Source organism: Drosophila serrata, unplaced genomic scaffold (assembly GCF_035046125.1).
Source record: "Drosophila serrata isolate PLE 108 unplaced genomic scaffold, ASM3504612v1 contig_272, whole genome shotgun sequence".
NCBI classification, from domain to species: domain Eukaryota; kingdom Metazoa; phylum Arthropoda; class Insecta; order Diptera; family Drosophilidae; genus Drosophila; species Drosophila serrata.
In genome coordinates, this window is record NW_028257170.1 from 5,997,775 (window position 1) to 6,018,391 (window position 20,617).

The following is a 20,617-nucleotide window of genomic DNA, read 5'->3' on the forward strand; positions in this document are numbered from 1 at the left end:
AAGCATTCTTAAATGCCTGGTGTTTCGTTTGCAAAAAGTATTGCCTACTTTTTGGCAGCTTTTACATAGCATTATGCTAAGGTGCTCCAGATATCAATAGGTTTTTTGGAACACTTAAAGAGATGTCTAAAATTAAGCATTGCTATCTTCTTAACCTGAAAACCTCTCTTATTATTTGGTGTAAATTATAAAAATACAGAAATTATTCTTAAATTTACAAGAACTGCAAAAATATATACATAAAATAGCTACAGAAAATAAGAAAGTCAGGACTTCTCCTGAAAATATTTATCACCTAATAAAAACTGCAAGTAAAAATAATATATCTCGTTCTCAACAAAAAACAATCCCCATTTTATCACAGTGCATGGCTATATTGCCTCCTGCTCCAGCTTCAACCCAGCGAATCTTCGTTTTTGGGTGCAACGAAACATTTTTAATTGGTTTTGTTTCATTTTGCGCCGCCACAGAGACCCGGACAGCCAGACTGCCCCGCCACAGTGGCTAGCATTTTGCTGGGCTTTTGGCCAGGCCCAAACCGAACCATTGTCTCTCAGACTCGGACACAGACGGGGCAGAAATTGACGAACTGCCTTAAATAAGCAACTCAAGGTTGGCTGCCAGTTTTCCCTGAAGACTCCACGCAAACGATACTCCAACTGCAGCACCAAGTCGGAGTCGGGAGTCCAAGTTGGAGTCAGTCGATCGGTGGCCACATCAAGTCAACAAAAGATTGAAAACTCAATATAGCACCGACGAATGGGGCAGGGACTGGCATTGGGAATGGGAATGGGTCTGCGACTGCGACTTCGACTGGGAATGGGAATGGTAATGGGGGAGCGACGATGCGGCTGGGACAGACACGCAAAACGTTGGCCCGTTCAAATCCCAAAATTGGCAATTTATCCTTTATGAACTTACAAAATAGCCGCCGTTTATACCAAAACAAGTTAATTCGTCCGGGAGTCCCAAGTCGTAGTCGGAGTCGAAGCAACTTCGCAACTTCGCAACTTGGAACTTGGGAGCAGTTTGCAGAAACAGAAACAGAAACCGAAGCAGTCACAGACACAGAGAGAGCTCTGAACTAGAAAAAGCACACAAAGAATTGTATGGGTCCTTTGAGTAGTTAGAAATTAGAATCCAGACTGTTTAATATAATATTTAATAAGAGAAATAAATAAATAACTAAAAGGTGTCATGATCTTGATTGCAAACTATAAATCTAACTCAAGATACTACTTAAAAATTAATTGAAAAGGAACAACTTGCTAATATTCATAAGAAATTTAATAGAATTCCTTGTTTTAAGTCCAGGGTTTCCAAAAAACAAAAGTAATTTATAGCAAGATTCAAGAACTAAAATAGGGAAATAGCCTTTCCTTTATAAATTTACACCAAACTGCAAGTTTAAATTAAGGTAAAAATAATATAAAAGACATGGTAGCTTCAAAAGGAGACAGTTCTTAAAGTATTTATAAAGGTTATTAGTTTGTTTCTTTAAGTTAAATATATGTATTTAGAAATAGTTATCATAATTTCCCCAAATCTAGACTTCTTTTTCTCTCTGCACCGACTTAAGCTGCTGACGATGACGAAGGGCCGCCAGGAAAACAATGAAGCCAACACAGACGGACGGATTGCAGAGGGCCAGGTGAGCCAGCCAGGTGAAGAGGCGGAGGAGGAGGAGCAGTTATTGGTAGCAGGAAAAGAAGGTACAAGAGGGAAGGGCAAGGGAAGCTGCGCAGGCGGCGATGGCGGCGCATTAAAGGCCAAGCCGAAAATGCAACGCTCTGTGGCTCCAAACCGAACCGATCCGATCCGAGTTGGAGCATGGCTTTAAATAGATGTGCCCAAGTTTAGACAATAAAGCCATAATTGTGCATAAGTGCAGCTACACGGTGACTACGTAAGCGAAAAGGACGTCTGGGGGAGGCTAAAAGGACAAGGGGAACCACAACCAAAAATTTGTTAAGGTTCCCACAGTCAACAAATAAGAGTTTTTAATTATGAATAGGATCTAAAGTATAGTATAAATTAGTAAATAATGGAAAGCAGCAACTGAAGTCTCTTGTATAATATAATTACTTATGAAATTTAGCCCAAGAAAACGGCTTAAAGTCATAAAACTATCTAAAATTTAAATAATAAATTATGCTCTCAACCCGAAAGTCTTAAAATTCAAGAAGTAATAATTACATATTCCCCTGGTAGGAAATACTCCACATTTTGATCCCTCTTTTGGGCGTCAAAATCAGTTGCTACTTTATGGACACCGCCTGGCTGAACTATCGCTCCGCCCGATCTTTATTTGCCATTATGCTCGACTGCACTTGTTGGGCCGGCATGTCATTTGCCGGTTCTGCAGAGGATTGGTGTAGCCAGGCAGAGGAGCTACTCCCATGGCGACCGCCTGGCTAATTGCACACAAATCTGTTAAGGCAATTGGCAAAAGGCAACTGATGGCAGCTGATGATCGGTGCTGGCCGGGGACGGGGCCAATCAGCGGCGGCGGCGACAGGTGCGCCAAAAAGGCAGGCTAGAACACGACATGTTTCCCAGCTAGCTGCCAGATCCAAGACCTCTCCAAGAGGAGACTGCAGGCAGCAGACACAACAGCATGAAACTTATATGAAACACTCGGCACAGCCAGAGTCGCGGTTTCAGCTATGATAATGTATATTTTATGAGTTAATTTCCAAGTGCTCCCTGCCTGCAACGTGGAGATCGCGTGTTGCCCATGGAGCCTTGATGCGACTGTGTGCTGCTCCTCCGTGTGCCGCCCTTCCAGCTGGGATCCCATCCCAACCCATCCCCATCCCATCCCAGCCGTGCGCTCATCACGCTTCACAAGTTCGCAGCTTGTGCGGAGGCCCCAGAGCCCGGCTCATAATTCTCAGGCCGCCTAACAAGATGTGTCTGTGTGTGAGTGGTGTGTGTGGAGAGTGGCAACAGTTCCCATCTCCCAAATGCCTCCTCCTGGTCCCATCTCCTCTCAGCCATAGTGCGGCGGCTTTGTTGCGGTCTGTTTTTCGGTTTGTCTGGCCATTTCGCTTCGCTTTCGGCTCAACATCAACTCCAACTCCAAGTCCAAGTCCAACTCCAACTCCAACTGCGAATGCAACTCCAAGCGATTCCGATTGCGACTCCTCCAATTCGCACTTTGGTTAAATTAGTTGCGGTCTGGGAAGTTTGGCCACCATAATTTCCCGTGGCGTTTGCCGACCCGACAAACTTCACCAGCCACTCCACTTAACAAGCCGACAGACGCCGCAGTTACTGCTGTTGCTGTTGCGACTTGCTGCTGCTGATGTTGCTGCTGTTGTTGCTGCTGCTGCTGCCAAGTGTGTGACCGAGAGCGCTGATTGAAGCCGCCTGCATCAACGCCATCTCCATCGCCATCTCAGATCTTCATCGCTGCACAGTGGGGCCAGTTTTCAAAGGGACATGATGAAATCTTGTCACCATATGTAATCATTAACTGAATTATATTTTTTAATAAATTTATACTTTACAAAAAGAAAAAAACTGTTTTAAATTCAAAAAGGAATTGTAAAAGAAAATAAGGAAAACTCTTTCTCTTTTATTGACACGATAAGCTAGCTTTAAAAAACCAATTTTAAAAATTATTTATTTATTTCAATTTCATTAAAACTATAAATAAATTAGATCTCAGATCTTCATCGCTGCACAGTGGGGCCAGTTTTCAAAGGGACATGATGAAATTCTGACACCATATGTAATCATTAACTGAATTATATTTCCCCTTTATTATAGTACTAATAAATTAATACTAAAAAAAGAACCATTTAAATTCCTAAAGAAAATTTAAAAGTAATACGAAAATAAATAAAGCTCTTTCTCTTACTCACACGACAAATATAAATTATTTTTTATATATATTATATTATATAATATTAAAAATAAATTATTTATTTATTTCAAAATTTATTAAAACCTAAACTATTTCTGATCTGATTGTCGAAACACTCAAATAAAGCAATTATGTTTAAAGCCTTTACTCGCAAATCAACACTGACTCTACCCAGCATATGCCTGCTCTTTGCACAAGGTTTAATTGTAGCTTTATATCTAAGTTTAGTCTGTTTTAAATAGTTAAATGGATATTAGTTAATCATTGATAATTCTACAATAAAATGTAAACTAGTTTCCTTCTAAGACTGTGTTTTATTTATCACTAATAAAAATGCAGTTCTAATTTGTCACGAATGACCAATGAGTTGTCTTCATAGCTTCCCTCAAAATAATTAGTAAAACTACAATATGAAAAGATGTCTAAAAGTAGGTAATATCGAGGAATCTAATTTACTATAAAACATTTTAAAGAACCTTATTTATTTACCTACTTTTCTTTTTATATGTATATATTTTTATGATATATTTCTTTGTTAATTTTGGCTCTCCCTGACCCACTGTGCTTCTGCTGCTCGTAGCCGTTGTTGGTGTTGCTCCTTGGTGTTGGTGCTGCTGCTGCTGCTGTTGCTGTTGCCGCCTTCTGCTCACGTTTCGCTGGCCCCGAAATTGCAGCAGCTAAAGGATTAACCTCAAATTTCTGCTGGCGGTGTTTGGCTTTCAACGCTTAATTGGTTGTGAAATCATCATTATCACATGGACGACGCGACGATGGCGTTGGCGTTGGCGTTGTTTGCCGTGTTTGCCACTCAACTCATCTCGCCCCATGACCATCCCTCTATCCGCATCTCGATCTCGATCTCGAGATCTCGATCTTCATCTCGAACTCGAAGATGTTGTTGCTGCTGATGATTGTTTATTAAGCAGCGCCAGCGAGCTGCGTGTCCTGCCATCTGTCCAGCCTCCAGAGCCGACTCCAGATCGGATCGGATCGCTCCAGACCTGGCCATATAATTTGCGCATGATTCATTTATGATTGAGAGCTGACTTCGACTTGTTTATACAAAACCCGTCAGCATCAGTCGGCATCAGATGCGATGTCTATCCGAGCAGCAGCCAGAGCAGCAGCAGCAGCGGCAAATTATAGGCCAAGACCACCAAAGCGTTAACTGAAATATTTAGCGAGTTTGTTTCTTTGATTTCCAGGAAGCCTCTCGGGCCCAGTCAAATGAGCGCCGCTGCTCTTTAATTAAGCTCCTCGGCACCGACCTGCCTTTGGCCGCCAGCAGGAAGTGCATTTACTCCATTCCACCCCCCCAAAAAACTCAGCGTTCCAAAAACGAGCAAATAAACTGAACAAAATACATACATATACATATGCGAAAAGTACAACTGAAATGCCTGGCAAGATCAGCGAAGCGTTGACATGAGTTCACCTTTTGGGACGCTACTCCTGCCGGTCTCACCCACAAAAATACACAGAGAATTCAAATTAAATAGGGTTCTTGGATACATTTTTTAAGTTCTGGGAAAACTCTTGAGCCAATTTTGTCATATTCTTGGAAATTATTTGAAGAATTACCAAAGAAATTTAAATCATATTCAAATTTTAGGTTAATAAATATGGGAATAAAATATGTAACTTGTTGATGTTCTCCAAATTTTATAAAACTTTTAAGTTAGTGGTGTAAAAGTTTATATAAAATTTCTTTAGAAAACACCATTAACTAAATATATCTAACTATTTGTATGATTAATTTGATGAATATTAATAAATAGATAAGTGATTAAAGAGCTTAAAAGTGAGGTTTAAAATGTGATCTGTGATACTCCACCTATGGCATGGAATTTTTTGAATATATTGTCTTGCTGTTAAAATAAGCTTTTGACTTACTTAATATATAACAAGATCCAAAATTTTTAAATAAATAAATAATAAATATAGATCCACCAAACGTGTTTACTATAATACAGATAAATCTTTCAAGAATTGCTAATGTTTCTCTTCACAAATATTGAAGACCATTTTAATCTACTAAAATTTTATAATTGTTATGCTTCTGATTAAGCTCTAGAATCATATTTATAGTATCATATAACTCTTCAATCTTAATATAATATTAAATTTTTTTTTTCTCTGTACATACACTTAAATACCTGCATGCCAATCGGCAAATCGTAATAAAAGACACAACAGGAGGGTTGCCAAAAATGGTACACTCCATTCTGCGTTCTGCGATTTGAGATTTTTTTCCCCCCAAAAAGCAATAGCCACAACTGCAACATCTTCGACGACAGCGGCTGCCCAACATTAATCATAAATTACCAGGTCGTTGAGTTGGCCCAAAAGGGTGGAGCGGAGGCTGAAGTGGAGGTGGAGCTGGAGCTGTATCTGGTGGAGAAAGAGGGGAGGAGACGCCCCAACGTGTGGCGAGGTGTTCGCTGTGCGCGTTTATAAATTTTGCCAAGCGCCAGGCCAACTCCAAGAGCAGGCAAAGAATCGCAAAAGACGACAGCGACGACGACTAACTCTGGCCAAAAGAAATGATCATCTTCATCATTGCCGACCGACCCGGTCCGGGCCACGTACTAAAAAATGTGAGATATGGCGGCAGCAGGCCAAGGTTATAATTGGCCCAAAGCGGCCAAAAGCGGCTAACAAACGAGAGGGGCACAGCTCGTAAAGCAGAATACGACGACGGCAGAGTCTTGGCCAGGATGCGACCCACAGTGATGCGCACGTGCTTAACCTCTGACTTTGTTTTCGACCATCATCATCATCAGCTCAAAGCCCATATCTTCTTCTGCTCCTCCTTATTCCTCGGCGGCAGCTTCTTCAAGTCGGAGGAGCTGCCGTAGTAGCCTGGCGATTAGCCGCGGATCGTTGTTTACTGGGAACCTGAGCGCGGAGGCCGTGAGAGGTTGTTTATGGCCCGCCCAGGCAACGCCCCATTTGGCTGGGAACCGAAAAGGAGGGGCCGGAGGTGTAGTATAACTTTGCAGACTTTTGGTTAAGTCCAGGGTTAAAGGCGAAGAGCAGCAGGGAAGGGGTTATGGGTTCATGACATATATGGAAAGCCAGATTATTTCTCTAATTGTTAAGGCAGAGAAAAAGCTATCAAACGAAACTAAAGTAAATATCCCTTCATAATTTGATTATTTTCCTATAATGTAATAACTACAAGTACCATGCAATAAATACATATTTATCCACTTGACTGCACCTAAATAATTGATTACTTCAGTAATAACTAAATCTATTTTTTCTTGCATGCCAATGAAGTAACCAACTTGCATAACTTCCATATTTAAATTTATTTGAAAAAGATTTTCCAAGTCACTGAACTTGAACGCAATGCCACAATAGAGAAGGGAAAACGAAGGACTCGCCCACGCATCTCCTCCAAGAAGGACATTCTCCTTCCCTGGCAGACAATGCAATCTATTTTGTGATCCGCTGACAGGCATTTGTAATGCGAAGGAGCGGCAGTCATGGCGCAGTGACCAGTGGCCACCAGCCAGGATTTGCAGGACATCGCCGTCGCCTGGCTGGCTCCAAGCCAAAGCGTATTTACTGCATTTTGAGGACAGCTCGTAAAAAGAGGAAATGTGGCCGCTTTAATTGCGCCACAAAACTGCATTGGAAAATTCAATTTGCCAGGGAACAGCAACGAAAGAAAAAAAGGAAATATGGGATATATAGGAGAGACAACAATTTCAATCTGTTCGTTTAATAAATACGCAAATTTGCCCATTGAGGCGGATGCAAATATTTTGCCAAGACACTTCCATTTAGCCATCGTATCGCAGCATAGCCAAAGTGGATAGCAAAAACTCACAGAAACTGTCGCAAGGATACAACGTTATCCTTCCCAACAACATCACAATCAGCATCATCATCATCATCATCATAGTTTTTAGCCAGGATTGTGTTAGTGCTTGTGCATTTTTGTAGCCGACTTACAGGATTCGCGGCGCCAGAAACTACTAAAAATAAAGTTTGCATTTTGTCTATTTGTTTCCTGTCGCCTTGCCCCATTCCCCCTTGTCCCTCGATTGCAACTTTTCTGCTTCCCGTCGGCAGCATAAACCCAGAAATTGTCATAAAGACATTTTGACAAGTGCGGCAAGTAAAAACAGGAGATGGAAATAATGTTTTTTTCTTTTGACTTGGTTAACTCTATTAAATTTAGAAAATGTAAATAGTTTAGGAAACATTTTATGGTCAAATACTTGAAATGGAAATGTGACTTATATAAAAATATCCTTTTTTAAGTATATATTTATATATAATACTAAAAATATAGATTGACAAATTAAGCTCAATAATGAAATAATCAACTTATCAATATTCATACTATTTTTCTTCCAAATTAATTCGTTGTGTGGGATTTTTGGACTGTGGAGAGCAAATATCTCACAGCTACAGTAAAAATTGTATAAAATAATGAAACATTTGCAAGAATAACATAATGCATTATGCATTAGAAATGCCAGGTAAAAATAAATAAATAAATAGTAATTTAGAAACAGGTCACAAAAGGATTTTAAAAAAGCGTTGCCATATTTTAAGCAGAATCCACATTTAACTTGAACTTAGCGCCACCTACTTCTTATTGACTGAACCTGATCATATACTGTACCGAATACCATTTAAAATCGCCAGATGGCGCTTGTTTATGGTGGTGGCGCCATCTGCAGTGAAAAAAAAAATAACAGTGTAACCTTACGTTTGACGTAAAGCACAACGTGTAAGATTTAAAAGAAGCCCGCGAAAATTTTGAATGATTTTTCTTATTGTCTCAATAAATTTGGATAACAATTTTTTGATTTGCTTTTTATGACTTTTTCCCAGCTTCTTAGGGAGCCCTTTACTCTAGTACTGAGATGTAGTACACTTTTTAAATATTTATTTGGGACTTTTCAAAAGTTTTAGCCGTTAAAAAGGAAATACAAATGGTTTTCAATTTAAACTTTGTTCGTCAAAATTTAATAATAATACTAAAGGGTCAGAGAAAGAAGTATTTTAAACTTAAAATAAGTATTTAAGAAATAAACTCCGTATAAAACTAATGAAAATACTAAACAAATAGAATTAAACAATTATTTCCACAATTTATCTCACAGCACTGCCAAAAACCCACCTGAAACTCAAGATTTTGGGCCACTAAACTTGTAAATCCTTTGCGGATGCAATTTGGAATTAATTATGCCCACCAACTTGGCCCGGAATTGGAGTTTTGCGGAAAGGCAAAGCCAGAGCTTCGGACCAGCTTATGCTGAGGTTACAAATTCTCATATGTCGCCGCACACAGGAGACAGAACACAGGACATGGGACATGGAACAGGACGAACTGATGGACACTTCGGGCCGGGGGATTGACGCAGCGTTAAGACAAGAGCATTTAACGCTTCAGCACGTTTCCAATTCAATTTTCACAGCCAGGGGAGACAGGGAGGAAAGGAAAGCGGAATGGCAGCGCCAAGGAAGCCGAGGCGTTGGAGCGTGCGAAAACTTAAGCAGACGCACCGAGCATGACAAACGAGGCTAAAAGGACAATGCCGGGAAAGGATGGCGATAATGAACGCCAACGGTAAGCGAATTATGGCCAAAAAAGCGGAAGCGCAGTGTTTAATGAAGATGCCTGCAGTGCCAGTGGAGGCCGTGCAATAAATCAACAAATTACGCGTACCAAAATAGGAGAAAGGGCTGTCTATTGCTATTGTATCTGGGAGATCTTGAGATATAAATGCACAGAAAAAAAAATGCATTTTACAATAATTAATTACGAGAAATTTAACTAAGGTCTTCTTAGTATTTTGGTATATTCGTAAGGAATGTTTTACTCAAAATATGACTGAGACTTTACTTGATTGAATAGAATTTAGAACCTCATATAAATTTAATGCATATTTATTTTATATAATTAAATTAAATTTGATATTAAAAAAGATATAAATATAAAACATTATATTTATATATTATTTAATATCAAAGAATGCCCCATCAATTTCGATTTTTTGAATCATTTTGTAGCCATACTTATAGACTTCTATTAAGCTATATGTAGCTTTACTTAAAGTAAAAATATTTTAAGTCTAATATTAATAATATACAAAACTATTTTAAATTCTATAAAACAAATAATATTTCCTCATTTTCGCTTCTGTGTATCTCTCTACTCCATCTCTCCTAACCCCCCAATTTCGGGCATATTTGTGCGCAGAAACAATAAGTGAACCGCTTAAAAATGCATAAATCAAGGCCTAAAACGCAGCCAAGGGAACTGAAACAATGGCAGGCGAGAAGCAACTGTCAAAATGATAATCGCCAACAACTGTTGAGACTGTCTTGGCCTTATGACAAATGTTGCCAACGAAGAGGGTGGCCCTGCACTCACCACTATACACTCACTGTATTCATTGTGTTCTTCGCACCCAATCATAATCAATGTACGGCGACAAGTCCGAAAAACACATTTTACTTATTAGTTACAGGCTTTCAGAGAGAGAAAGGGGAAATGGGAAGCAAACACACCATAATGGATCAGGGCAGAACTGAACGATTCCAAAACATCCATCTACTTTTGGCGGCCAGTGTTGGCAGCTAAGAAGGGTTAGCTTTAAAGTCAGTATGGGATTTCCTTTTGGAAAATAATTTTCAAAGGATTTATTTACCAAGTACTTTTTTCCCCACAGAGATACGTCCAATAATCTAAAGATTTCTTACGTTATGTTTAACTAAATAATATAACTGCCAGTGAAAGAGTTGTTATTGTTAAATCTTTCAATATTAAGTAACTATGAACAGTAATTAACTAAGAGCAGTAAGTATCAATAAACATTAAGTAACTATGAGCAGTAAGTGAATATGATTAGTAAGTATCTATGACCAGTAAGTAAGTGTGATCAGTTACTAACTTTGAACACTAATAAACAATGACTTGCAACTTTTGTAACACAACACATTTCTGAGACGTGGCCGGCAGCAGTCACTTCGTTCCGGGGATGTTTGAACCAGTTGGGAATCATATGTACAGATGTGCGAGATCTATTTTGGAACTAATTTAAGAGCAAGCTATTTGAATGAAACTATGAATTTATTCTTCTATACAATTTTACTAGTATATAAGTCGGAGCATGTCGAATCGGTGGACTATATATATATATATATATATACATATATATAGCTGCCATAGGAACAATCGGAAAATTTTAAGAAAAAAATATAACTTTTCAAAAGATTTTCATCAAATTTAATTTATGGCCATTATATATTAATCTAGAATTTTGTGTACTATTTTATAAAAATTGGACTACTATATCATATAACTGCCATACAAGCGATCGTTAAAAATAGAGAACAATGCAAAACGGTAATGAAATTTTTGTTTTTTAACACAAATATATATAATTTAAATTGTATTAAGATCTAGGGATTGAATTTTAATCTGTTTCTTTCTTGTTTTATAAAAATGTTTCCTAAAATACAACCAGAAAAAGGACGAAAAGCCATCACTCTCTTCGTGTCATCCCGGTCATAATCATAAAAACAAATGCAAAACGCAAAAGCCAAAATCCTGGCAGGACATTCCCCCAATTGAATGTGTGTTTCTGTGGATTGTCAACCCCTTAATCCACTTGTTTCCCAAGATCATAATCCTCTCTTTGACTGATGTCCCCTGCCCATTATCATAATCTTATTGGTGGTGGCTGTGATGGGTGGCTCAGGGTCGTCCGGCTGACCATTTGTGGATATAATTTTCGATATGTTTTTGAGTATTTTGCTATGGGCTCAGGGCTGGCAATCGGATTATCAGCGGGACGATTGAAATCAGTCATGGTGATTAATCTTTGGCAAAGTAAACATGAATAGTGAAAGTCATAATAAGAATACAAAACACTAGAATTTCTTAAACGGGAAGAGCAATTTGAGTTTTAAATGTTTCCGGCTACATATATATATTGTGATTATTAAGTAATTGGAATTGTCAATTTAGCATTAAAACCAAGCTCATTAAAATCATATTAGCTAAATGAATATAATTATCAAATCACTGAAGCGTTTTAAAAGATTGTGTTTTTTTTTAATAACATCATTACAAGCGAATGGTTAATGTTTACAATGTACAGAGAAATATTACAACAATTCAGTTTTGTCTAAACCATTTAAAATGGCACTTTCATTTAAGCTGTACTCTTTTCTAAACCTTATACTTATTTTATATTTAGTCCCAGAAGTAGGTTTTAATTACAAGAAAAAATATTTTATTAAAAAAATATTATTTTAGATAACTGCCAAGTTTGAGTTCACAAACGTTAAATGTGTCCCCTATGACCTAAAGTTTAACGACTTTGAACATTGCTATTTGAAATCGGTAAATCAAACCTACAAATATGTGTCCATCAAGTGTCGACTATTTCAAACTCCGGTCACCAAAGTCAGGGTAAAAAATCATTTCAAAAAGTACTATATATATTTTAAATCTTCTTTTAGTTTAATTTATTATTGTATAAGCGATTCAATGGATATAGACCATTCATGTACAATGTCTCAGTGGATGTATGCAAGTTTCAATTAAATCGTAATGTGAACCCAATAATGAAATTCTTTTACGACATTGTTGAACCCTACTCAAACATTAATCACACCTGTCCCTTTAATGTGAGTTTAACTTTCAGGAGGATCTTGTGCTTGAAAAGTTGCCGGTTGATTTTATTAATCATCGAATAACAGATGTTCTGCCTTTTCCTGATTACGTGGTGGAAACCAATTGGATAGCCTACGATATTAAAAGAGCCGTAGTTAAATTCTATGGAACCCTTTCATAAAAATGAATCTTAAAATATTTTCAATAAAATGTTCATTAGGAAGAAACGAGAAGAAGTTGAATGAAGTATACTCTGACCATATAACTTACTAAGTGTAACTTGGGTCTTTGGAGTTCAATTCACTATATTATAAACTTTTTTTTTTTTTTTTAGCTTTTCAATATTTTTTGAGCTGAATTTATTATTGTACGTTACTGTAGTGTAGCAACTTATACAATAGTGAGCGGAGGAGTTCAATGAAAAATTACAAAAGTGTAAGAATTAGTGAAGATGAAGATGGGTGTAACAAGTGGCAGGGAGTTTAGTTAATGTTTAATAAATTTTCCTTCTTGGAAGGTCCGAGGGATGAATCCTTTTAAGTCTGCGCCTTGCCCGCCGAGACGCAAGTCTCCTATCTAGAATGTTTGGGTGAGACATGAGCTTATTTGTGTAATGTTCGGCTTGTTCATTGATAATATCCCCTAACAAGGGAACTTTAAGGTCCCTCGCTAAGTAAATGTTACGAATAAACCACTCAGCACCAGTAATTCTCCGCAGGAACTTGCTTTGGAAGACCCGGATGCAACTCAGAATAGTTTTGGCCGCTATGCCATAAACTTGAATCCCATATCTCCAAGTGAAACCAAAAAGTAATTAGGACGATATTCACAATTTTCACTTCACATTAATTTCCACGAGTGTCAATTTTTTTTAAGTAATTAAAAATAGCTTAGTTATCCGTTTAATAAATCTATAATCGTTCATAATGTAAAGAGACAGACAAATATATACTATATATATGTATATATAGAAGTCCCAATTTATTCCCTGATCAGTTCAGTTCAAATCTTACGAAATGGTGCCTTTCCGTAAAATGGTGGTGTTAGTTCAACTCATTTTGGTTCTAAATTTATGCAAAGAAGTACGTATTCTTTGAATTAATTTTAATAATTATTTAATATACACATCCTTTAGATAGCTTCGACGTTTGTGTTTACAAACATCAAATGTGAAACTCTAAATCCAAAATTTGTTTACTTTGAAAATTGTTTGTTGAAATCGGTGAACCGTACGTACAAGTACATGTCTGTGAAAGCCAGGTTACTTCAAGATCCCATAACTGATATCAAGGTAAGGACTTATAGTATACTATATATTCTAAGACCTTAGATAACATTGTATTTTAGTTTCATTTGGCGATTTACCAACGACTTAATGGATACAGGCCGTTTCTGTACAATATAACAGTCGATGCCTGCAAATTCCAGAGAAATCGGAAAAAATACCCTGTAGTAAAGTTCTTTTTTGATATAGTAGAACCCTATTCGAACATAAATCATACGTGTCCTTATAGTGTAAGTTTACTTTAGTTTATTCTTAACTTAAATATTAAGTTTCTATTGCTGTTTTAGCATGATGCAACATTTGATAAAGTGCCAGTCACATATATCGATCATCGATTGTCAAATATTCTTCCATTTCCCAAAGGCGATTACATGTTGGAAACCAATTGGTTTGCCTATGATATTCATCGAGCAGCGGTCAAATTCTATGGAACCCTTTCATAAATTGTAAATAGTATATATTTATAAAATATAAACCTGTTCAGCTTATTAATATTCTAATCGAAGATGGAAAAACTACAAATATATCACAAAATCAATTTGTTTTGGAAAGATAATAAATGAAAATCAGGACAATACTTCCACCCTTCTGGCTTAAATCTACACCAGGAATTAAGGCCAAGACGATGGCAAGAACCAACCCCCTTTTTGGGAACTCGGTCTCTATTAAAATATGCGCATATGTAATAAGTAAACCGCTAAGTAGACACCGATGGACGACCAAAAACCTATCAACCACTTAACACCCAATTGAAAAGTGTGACCCAGTTTTAAAGGAAAATTTGGCAAGCGTTTAATGTAATTGCCAAAGTCCATTTGCGGCATCGACATATCGACATATGAGGAATATTTTGAATGTTTTTCAAAGCATCAGCAGCACATATGGGAGAATCGAATTCTACGTAATGGATGCCATAATTCCGCGCTAATGTTGCAAAAATGTGCAAAGCTGGAAAAGCGGCTCGCAGCAGCACAGTGACAACAATGGAAACTAAGCTCATAAATTACCATGACAATGGAATTATGCTCTCTAATCCACCCCGAAAAAGTTATTGAACTCTCCAGCGATCTAATAGAAGCGTAAATCTTGCCCGCCTGTCATAAATTCAACTGTTTTCGCATTCGATTTCGGCTTTTAGCGAGGCGAAAAATAAAATAGAATATTATTTATCCGCGTGAGGCAATCGCAGAAAATGAAATGGCAATTTTAATGCAATTAGCAATCAGGAGAAATACCAACCAAAAAGTGGATACCATATCTCTTTCTGGTTTTCTCTTTATTTTTTTCCACAATTATTTTTCGTTTAAGGCAGACTTTGTGTTTGCAAATGTAGAGTAAATTTATTCCGCATGATTAATTCAAGATTCGATTTTCGGAAAATCAACAGCCAGGCGAATGGAAAATAAAAAGCTGAGCAAGTAAAATATTTGTTCAAGGTGTTTGCAGAACTTCCCGAATTGCTGGCAAACGAAAAATCAACGAATCGAAGTCATTACATATGATAATGCAGGCAAACTAATGTAATGAAAATTCAATGAGCCCACAAGCCACATAAATTATTGTCTTTTTATCAGAGCAAAGAGGAGCAATGCTTGGCTTGGGAGTTCAAGAAAAATAGGTATTATTCTGATAAGGGATAAAAGTAAAATAAATCCTGAACATAATGCAAAGTTTGGCGGTTTCAAGCGACTTAAAATATAGTAATCTTAGGATCTTCGTTTAAGCCATATCCTATATAACTACATACAAATATTAAATCTTTACTTTGCGAATTGATTATAAAACTGAATTTATAAATATAAAAATTAAAATATATTGCTATATGAACAATACCTACATGACATTTGTAACTCAATTATATTAGATATTTTGTTCGTATGAAAATACCTTTAAGACCTAACAATGAAAAACAAATTATTTTAATTGTACACATATATATTATTATTATTCTAGCTTTTGTAATAAGTAAAATATTTACTTTAATCACGGTAGAAACCATCTTCTTTAAATATTAATATAATAAACTAAAGTCAAGTCCCAAACTTAATGTTAAACTATAACTAATTGCAGTCTAGAACTAGTTTATAATAATTTCATTATTCTTTCTGATTATTATCAGTAATGAAAATCCTGAAATTCAACCTCTTTAAGTATTCATTAAATTTAAAACGAGATATTCAAGATCTGTAAGATACATATCCATCTTCTAAATCATCTAAATGTAAAATCTTTATTCCATTTAAAACAATAAATTAAAGATCTGTTGTATAGATATCTCATAGACTTTAGCTCATCTAAATGTAGATCTTATAAAAGATTCCTATCAAATTAATGGCATTTCATTTCAAATCCAAAAAATAGATCTTCATCTAAAATAAAGTCAATTGGGAATTTTGGTACAACCGCAACTGATCGGAGCACGGCTGTCTGGATTTGGATGAATGGATATATGCCCGAAGGGACCAGCATATGCTGATGCCACATTAGATCGACAACTCACTTGTCAGTCTGTTCGACTTTATGGCAACCAACCAGGTCAGACCAGACCAGCCGGAGATATTTATCGCCCCGGTGATGCACCAGTTCCAATAAGAGAGTCAAAGACCGAAAGGCACCCTAGGGATCGGGGGAAAACTGGAAACTGGGAAAACTGTGTACTCCTCACTGGGAACCAGAGAAACCCGGTTAGCGTCCCGCAGAGCAGCGCATTTTTCCGCGCATATGTCAGCATTTTTTCAAATTGGAATCGAAAAACGCTGCACTAACAGCATTTTGTGGTTTTCAGCATAATTAAAGGCAGACGGAGAATGGAATAAAGAACCCTCCATTTTCGGCACCGCCCCGGACAGATCGTAAACGTCGAAAAACGTAAGGTGTCCCCCGGACGGGGTGGCGATTCAGGATTCAGGATTCAGGATTCACAATTCATGAGGAGTGGTTGGCAATTGGGAGTTGTGAGTTCTGAGTTGGGAGTGCAGTGTTCGGCGAGTTAACAAAGCCATCAATGGACCATAAACTAAACACTTTTTAAATGCTGAACGAAGGCTGGGCAAGAGTAAAGTATCCTCAGAGAGTCCTTGTTGGAACACCGGGAGAAATAGGGTGATCCTTGGAATGGGTTTACATCATTGAACAATGGAAACGTTCTGTTATATTTGTAGAATAGTTGAAAGTATCAAGATTATTTTTTAATGTTTTATATAAGTTTAATACATAAAATGATTAACTTTTTAAATATTATTCAAATTCATTTGTTTTTACCATTGTACCAACCTTAATGTTTAAATTAACCTATCATTTTGATATCGAATCTTTATGTTGCCTGCAGAATACTATGATTCCTGAACAATTCTTAGAGGAAATTACTTACTTTTTCTATTTCTTCTCTCTTAATAATATCTATCTATCTATAAATAACCCACTTTCATACTATTTCTTATAGAAAACCAATTTTCTCTCTCTGTATCCATATAAAAATCGCACAGATGTTTGCTCGGCACGAGGACAACTAACAAACGCACTCTATTAAAGGGTAGTTTTCATCATTTCCGAGCACCGCACAGTTGGAGTCCCTGCAATTGGAACTATGCCCTGCATTCCGGACTGATTAGATCTGATTTCGCTAGCAGATTCCGAATCCCTGTCAGACGGAGAGACACAGTGAAACAGGTTCCAATAGGACAACACAACAGGGAGGTCACAATTTATGGCACCAGAAAACGTATTGAGCAACTTTAAATGCGGGTCATCCCGGAGTTGAGGGAGGACGAGTTGGCCGGAGAGCCAAGAGCCCAGAGGAACAGGACCCAAGGTGGTGGCAACTGGTGGTAATGACGGTGTCGCCTGGTGGTGACTTGGTGGTCGCTTCATTTGTGCAGCTTCGTTGAGCATACGCTGCACATCCGCCAAATGTTGCATGTTTTTCTTATGAATATGTTTTACAAGTGGAAATGTGAGGGCTTTTTAAGCACCGATCTGGATGTTCCCTTTAGGGTTTATTAAAGAATGTAGTTGCATTTGAGGTGGTTACTATATTGATATTTTTTAAATTATGTTTCCTAAAGAATTTACTAACAAATTCCCAAATTATTAGACGTAAGAAAGAATTATAGTATAACAAGTTAAATATAATTTCGTTTCTTAAACTATCACTGAAACAAGCACATCATTATTATGATATATTTCTAAATGTATATTAATATATATTATTCCCCATAAAACCCTTAAAAATATCTCTTTTAAAACCCAGCAAAGCTTACTAAAAATTCTGCAAGTCTCGTCCCAACACCCTGCAAAAACTTGAAGAACCTGGAAGTGGATGTTCCTGTTCCTGACCCACTTGAAAGGGGGAAGAGGACTCTTGACATTATGGCTATCCAAAAACCAGAACCAGAGCCCGGAGTCCAACACTTGGCAACTGTTGCGAGCTGCGTTTCCGATTTACGAGTTTACGAATTGTTGTATGTTTGCTGAGGATGGGGGAAGCTGTTCCATATAGTCGAACCGAGGCGCATAAATATTTATGCCGCATTCGATTGAGAGCTTCTCAAGCGTAAGCATTTTAGATAAAGCCATCGAATCAGAGTCAGATTCATCCCACCTCCAGACCAGGTGCAGTTGTTGCTCGTTGCCGTTTTGCATATGACAGCAGAAATGCCTGTGCGGCGGCTTGATTGCGGGCGAATGTGCGTCTCGAACTGATTGGGACTGGGCGAAGCTGGGGATTGGGAAACGCACCCGAATCGAGAGCACCATCGTCATCAGCCGATTTGTTAACCAAAACAAGAGCTCTAATCCGGACAGGAGACTAACCTAGCCCCGGGGCCACCGCAAGAGCTCACCACCAGTACCAACCATCGCCTTGTTAGCATCTGACGACCCTCATTCGCGCGTTTTTAATCCGTTTAAATGAATGACAGTCTAATTGGAGGATTTGCCAGCCGGAGGAGGACAACGACGACGAGCCGTGGCTCCTTAATAGTGACAAAGTCCTTGCCATATGCTTGGAAAAAACCACATGTTATTCACGGTATTTAAACAAACAGCAACAGGGGCAGAACAACCCTCTGAATACTCCAGTTCCAGTTCCAGTTTCCAAAACCGAAAATCCTAACTTGCAGTAACCCTCAAGCCCTCCAACCCTCAGACAATTAGGTTCTTTCTGCCCTGCTCTCACGTGAAATCCAATTCGAATTTTTATTTAATGCGCGAAAAGCACTTGATTGGATCCAGAACCAGGGCTCAGCTCGAGTTCTAGTTTGCCCGGCACTCCAGGGACACTTCATTCTCCGAGGACTATGTGGGGTGCTGGCAAGTGCAGGAAGCAGGCAGCAGGTCGCAGGACTCAGGACCTTGGCAGAATGCAATTTCCAAAGAAACTTGTAGTATTCGCACAACTAAATTGAGCTAAGAAACTATATGTATGAGCTTTGTCAAGTTCTAAGGTTAAATTAAATATTATATGTACACTTATTACATCCCTTTCCTGACAATTAACCTTCAACTATATTTAAAATATTTAAAACTAAAGATTTTCAATCTAATTTTCCCACCGTGTAAGCCAAGAGCTCAGAGTTTCAGGCGGCTAGAAGCTGTTTCCTTCTGAATATCCACACAAACCACACAGATTACGGTAGACAGGCGGCGCATTAACATCAACCAAGAACACAATCTCCATGGAAAAGGTGTCTGCTGTCTCCGGAATAAACAGAGCAAGGACTCCTGTTCCATAGGACCAAAGTTGAAGCAATTAGCATTTACATTTCGCTATCTCACGCCAAGGATAATTGAAAACCACCAAGGATGTCGCTGCCATGCCAAGGCGGCATAAGGAGCACGTAGCTTTGCAGTCTAAACTCTAGTCAAAAGATTGTCATCTTAGTTTTTAATTTGCTTCCTGAAACACTTCCTTCTACTCCTCATTCTACGGATTTTCATGGGGTTTGACTTAATCACACAAAGGCAATTTCACGCCTTTTTGCGCTTCGTCTGAGCCTGACAACGGGGAATCACTTTGTCAATGAAGGTTGATGTATCGACAGTCGCAAAACCAAACAACCCTCCCCTTTCCTTGGTCCTTTATCCATATATATATATATATAATAATATAATATATATATATATATATATATATATATATATATGTATATAGTTGTGATTGAGCAAAGATCAGCAGGGGTAGATAAGCCTTCGGCGGGTTTTAGTGGAAATTTCCTGCTCGATTTGTATATCAGAGATTTGGGTTAATATATCCACCAAAAATATTTACAGAATATGGAATGTGTTTGAGATTTTCACTTGACTTTGTACAATGCCGGTCACGTGTCACATATGTGGTTTTCCATTGAATGAGGAGAGGAAACTCAAATTGGGGTTAATTAATTGTGAATAGCAAAGATTGGTAATATATTTGGGGAAAATTGGATAGAAAAGATAAGATCTATTAGTTCAATGTGGTTTAAGTTAACATTTGTTAAGTAGGGAAATGAAGAAAAATAATACTGAATGCCTCTTTGTTTACAGCTTATAACTTTTGTATTTTACAAATTCTTAAATAGTTATAAGTTCGATTTGTGGAATAGTCACCGAAATCGCTTTCAATTTAAAAATCAATTAAATAGTGTCTAAAAATGTAACAACTTAGAAGATCAAAGAAAATTTTATTCGTTATTCAATTGAATTTGAATCCTAAGAGATTTATATGAAACCCCTGAATTTATTTAATTTAAGAAATATATTTATAAAGTGTGTTGGTATATGGAAGGCCTGAATAATGTAATTTTTATAAATAATTTTATAAAATGTGTATAAC

The 20,617-nt window shown here is 37.6% G+C and overlaps 1 protein-coding gene and 1 pseudogene across 1 annotated transcript; both read left to right on the top strand.

The window, feature by feature from the left end:
- The first annotated feature begins 12,044 nt into the window (after positions 1 to 12,044).
- On the top strand, positions 12,045 to 12,702 carry LOC110190751 (uncharacterized; annotated as a pseudogene).
- Positions 12,703 to 13,673: 971 nt separating this feature from the next.
- Positions 13,674 to 15,525, top strand: LOC110190695 (uncharacterized). Its single transcript, XM_020961308.2, has 4 exons — positions 13,674 to 13,812; positions 13,869 to 14,036; positions 14,094 to 14,252; positions 14,313 to 15,525. Exons 1-3 carry the CDS (start codon positions 13,765 to 13,767, stop codon positions 14,247 to 14,249), a joined length of 372 nt encoding a protein of 123 aa, XP_020816967.1. The 5' UTR covers positions 13,674 to 13,764; the 3' UTR covers positions 14,250 to 14,252; positions 14,313 to 15,525.
- Positions 15,526 to 20,617: the final 5,092 nt, after the last annotated feature.

Bases quoted from the DNA above. Each gene is read 5' to 3' on its own strand.
- LOC110190695 (XM_020961308.2), top strand. From the start codon at position 13,765: ATGTCTGTGAAAGCCAGGTTACTTCAAGATCCCATAACTGATATCAAG. The intron at 13,813-13,868 runs GTAAGGACTTAT...ATTGTATTTTAG, and splicing joins ATCCCATAACTGATATCAAG to TTTCATTTGGCGATTTACCA. The intron at 14,037-14,093 runs GTAAGTTTACTT...TTGCTGTTTTAG, and splicing joins ATCATACGTGTCCTTATAGT to CATGATGCAACATTTGATAA.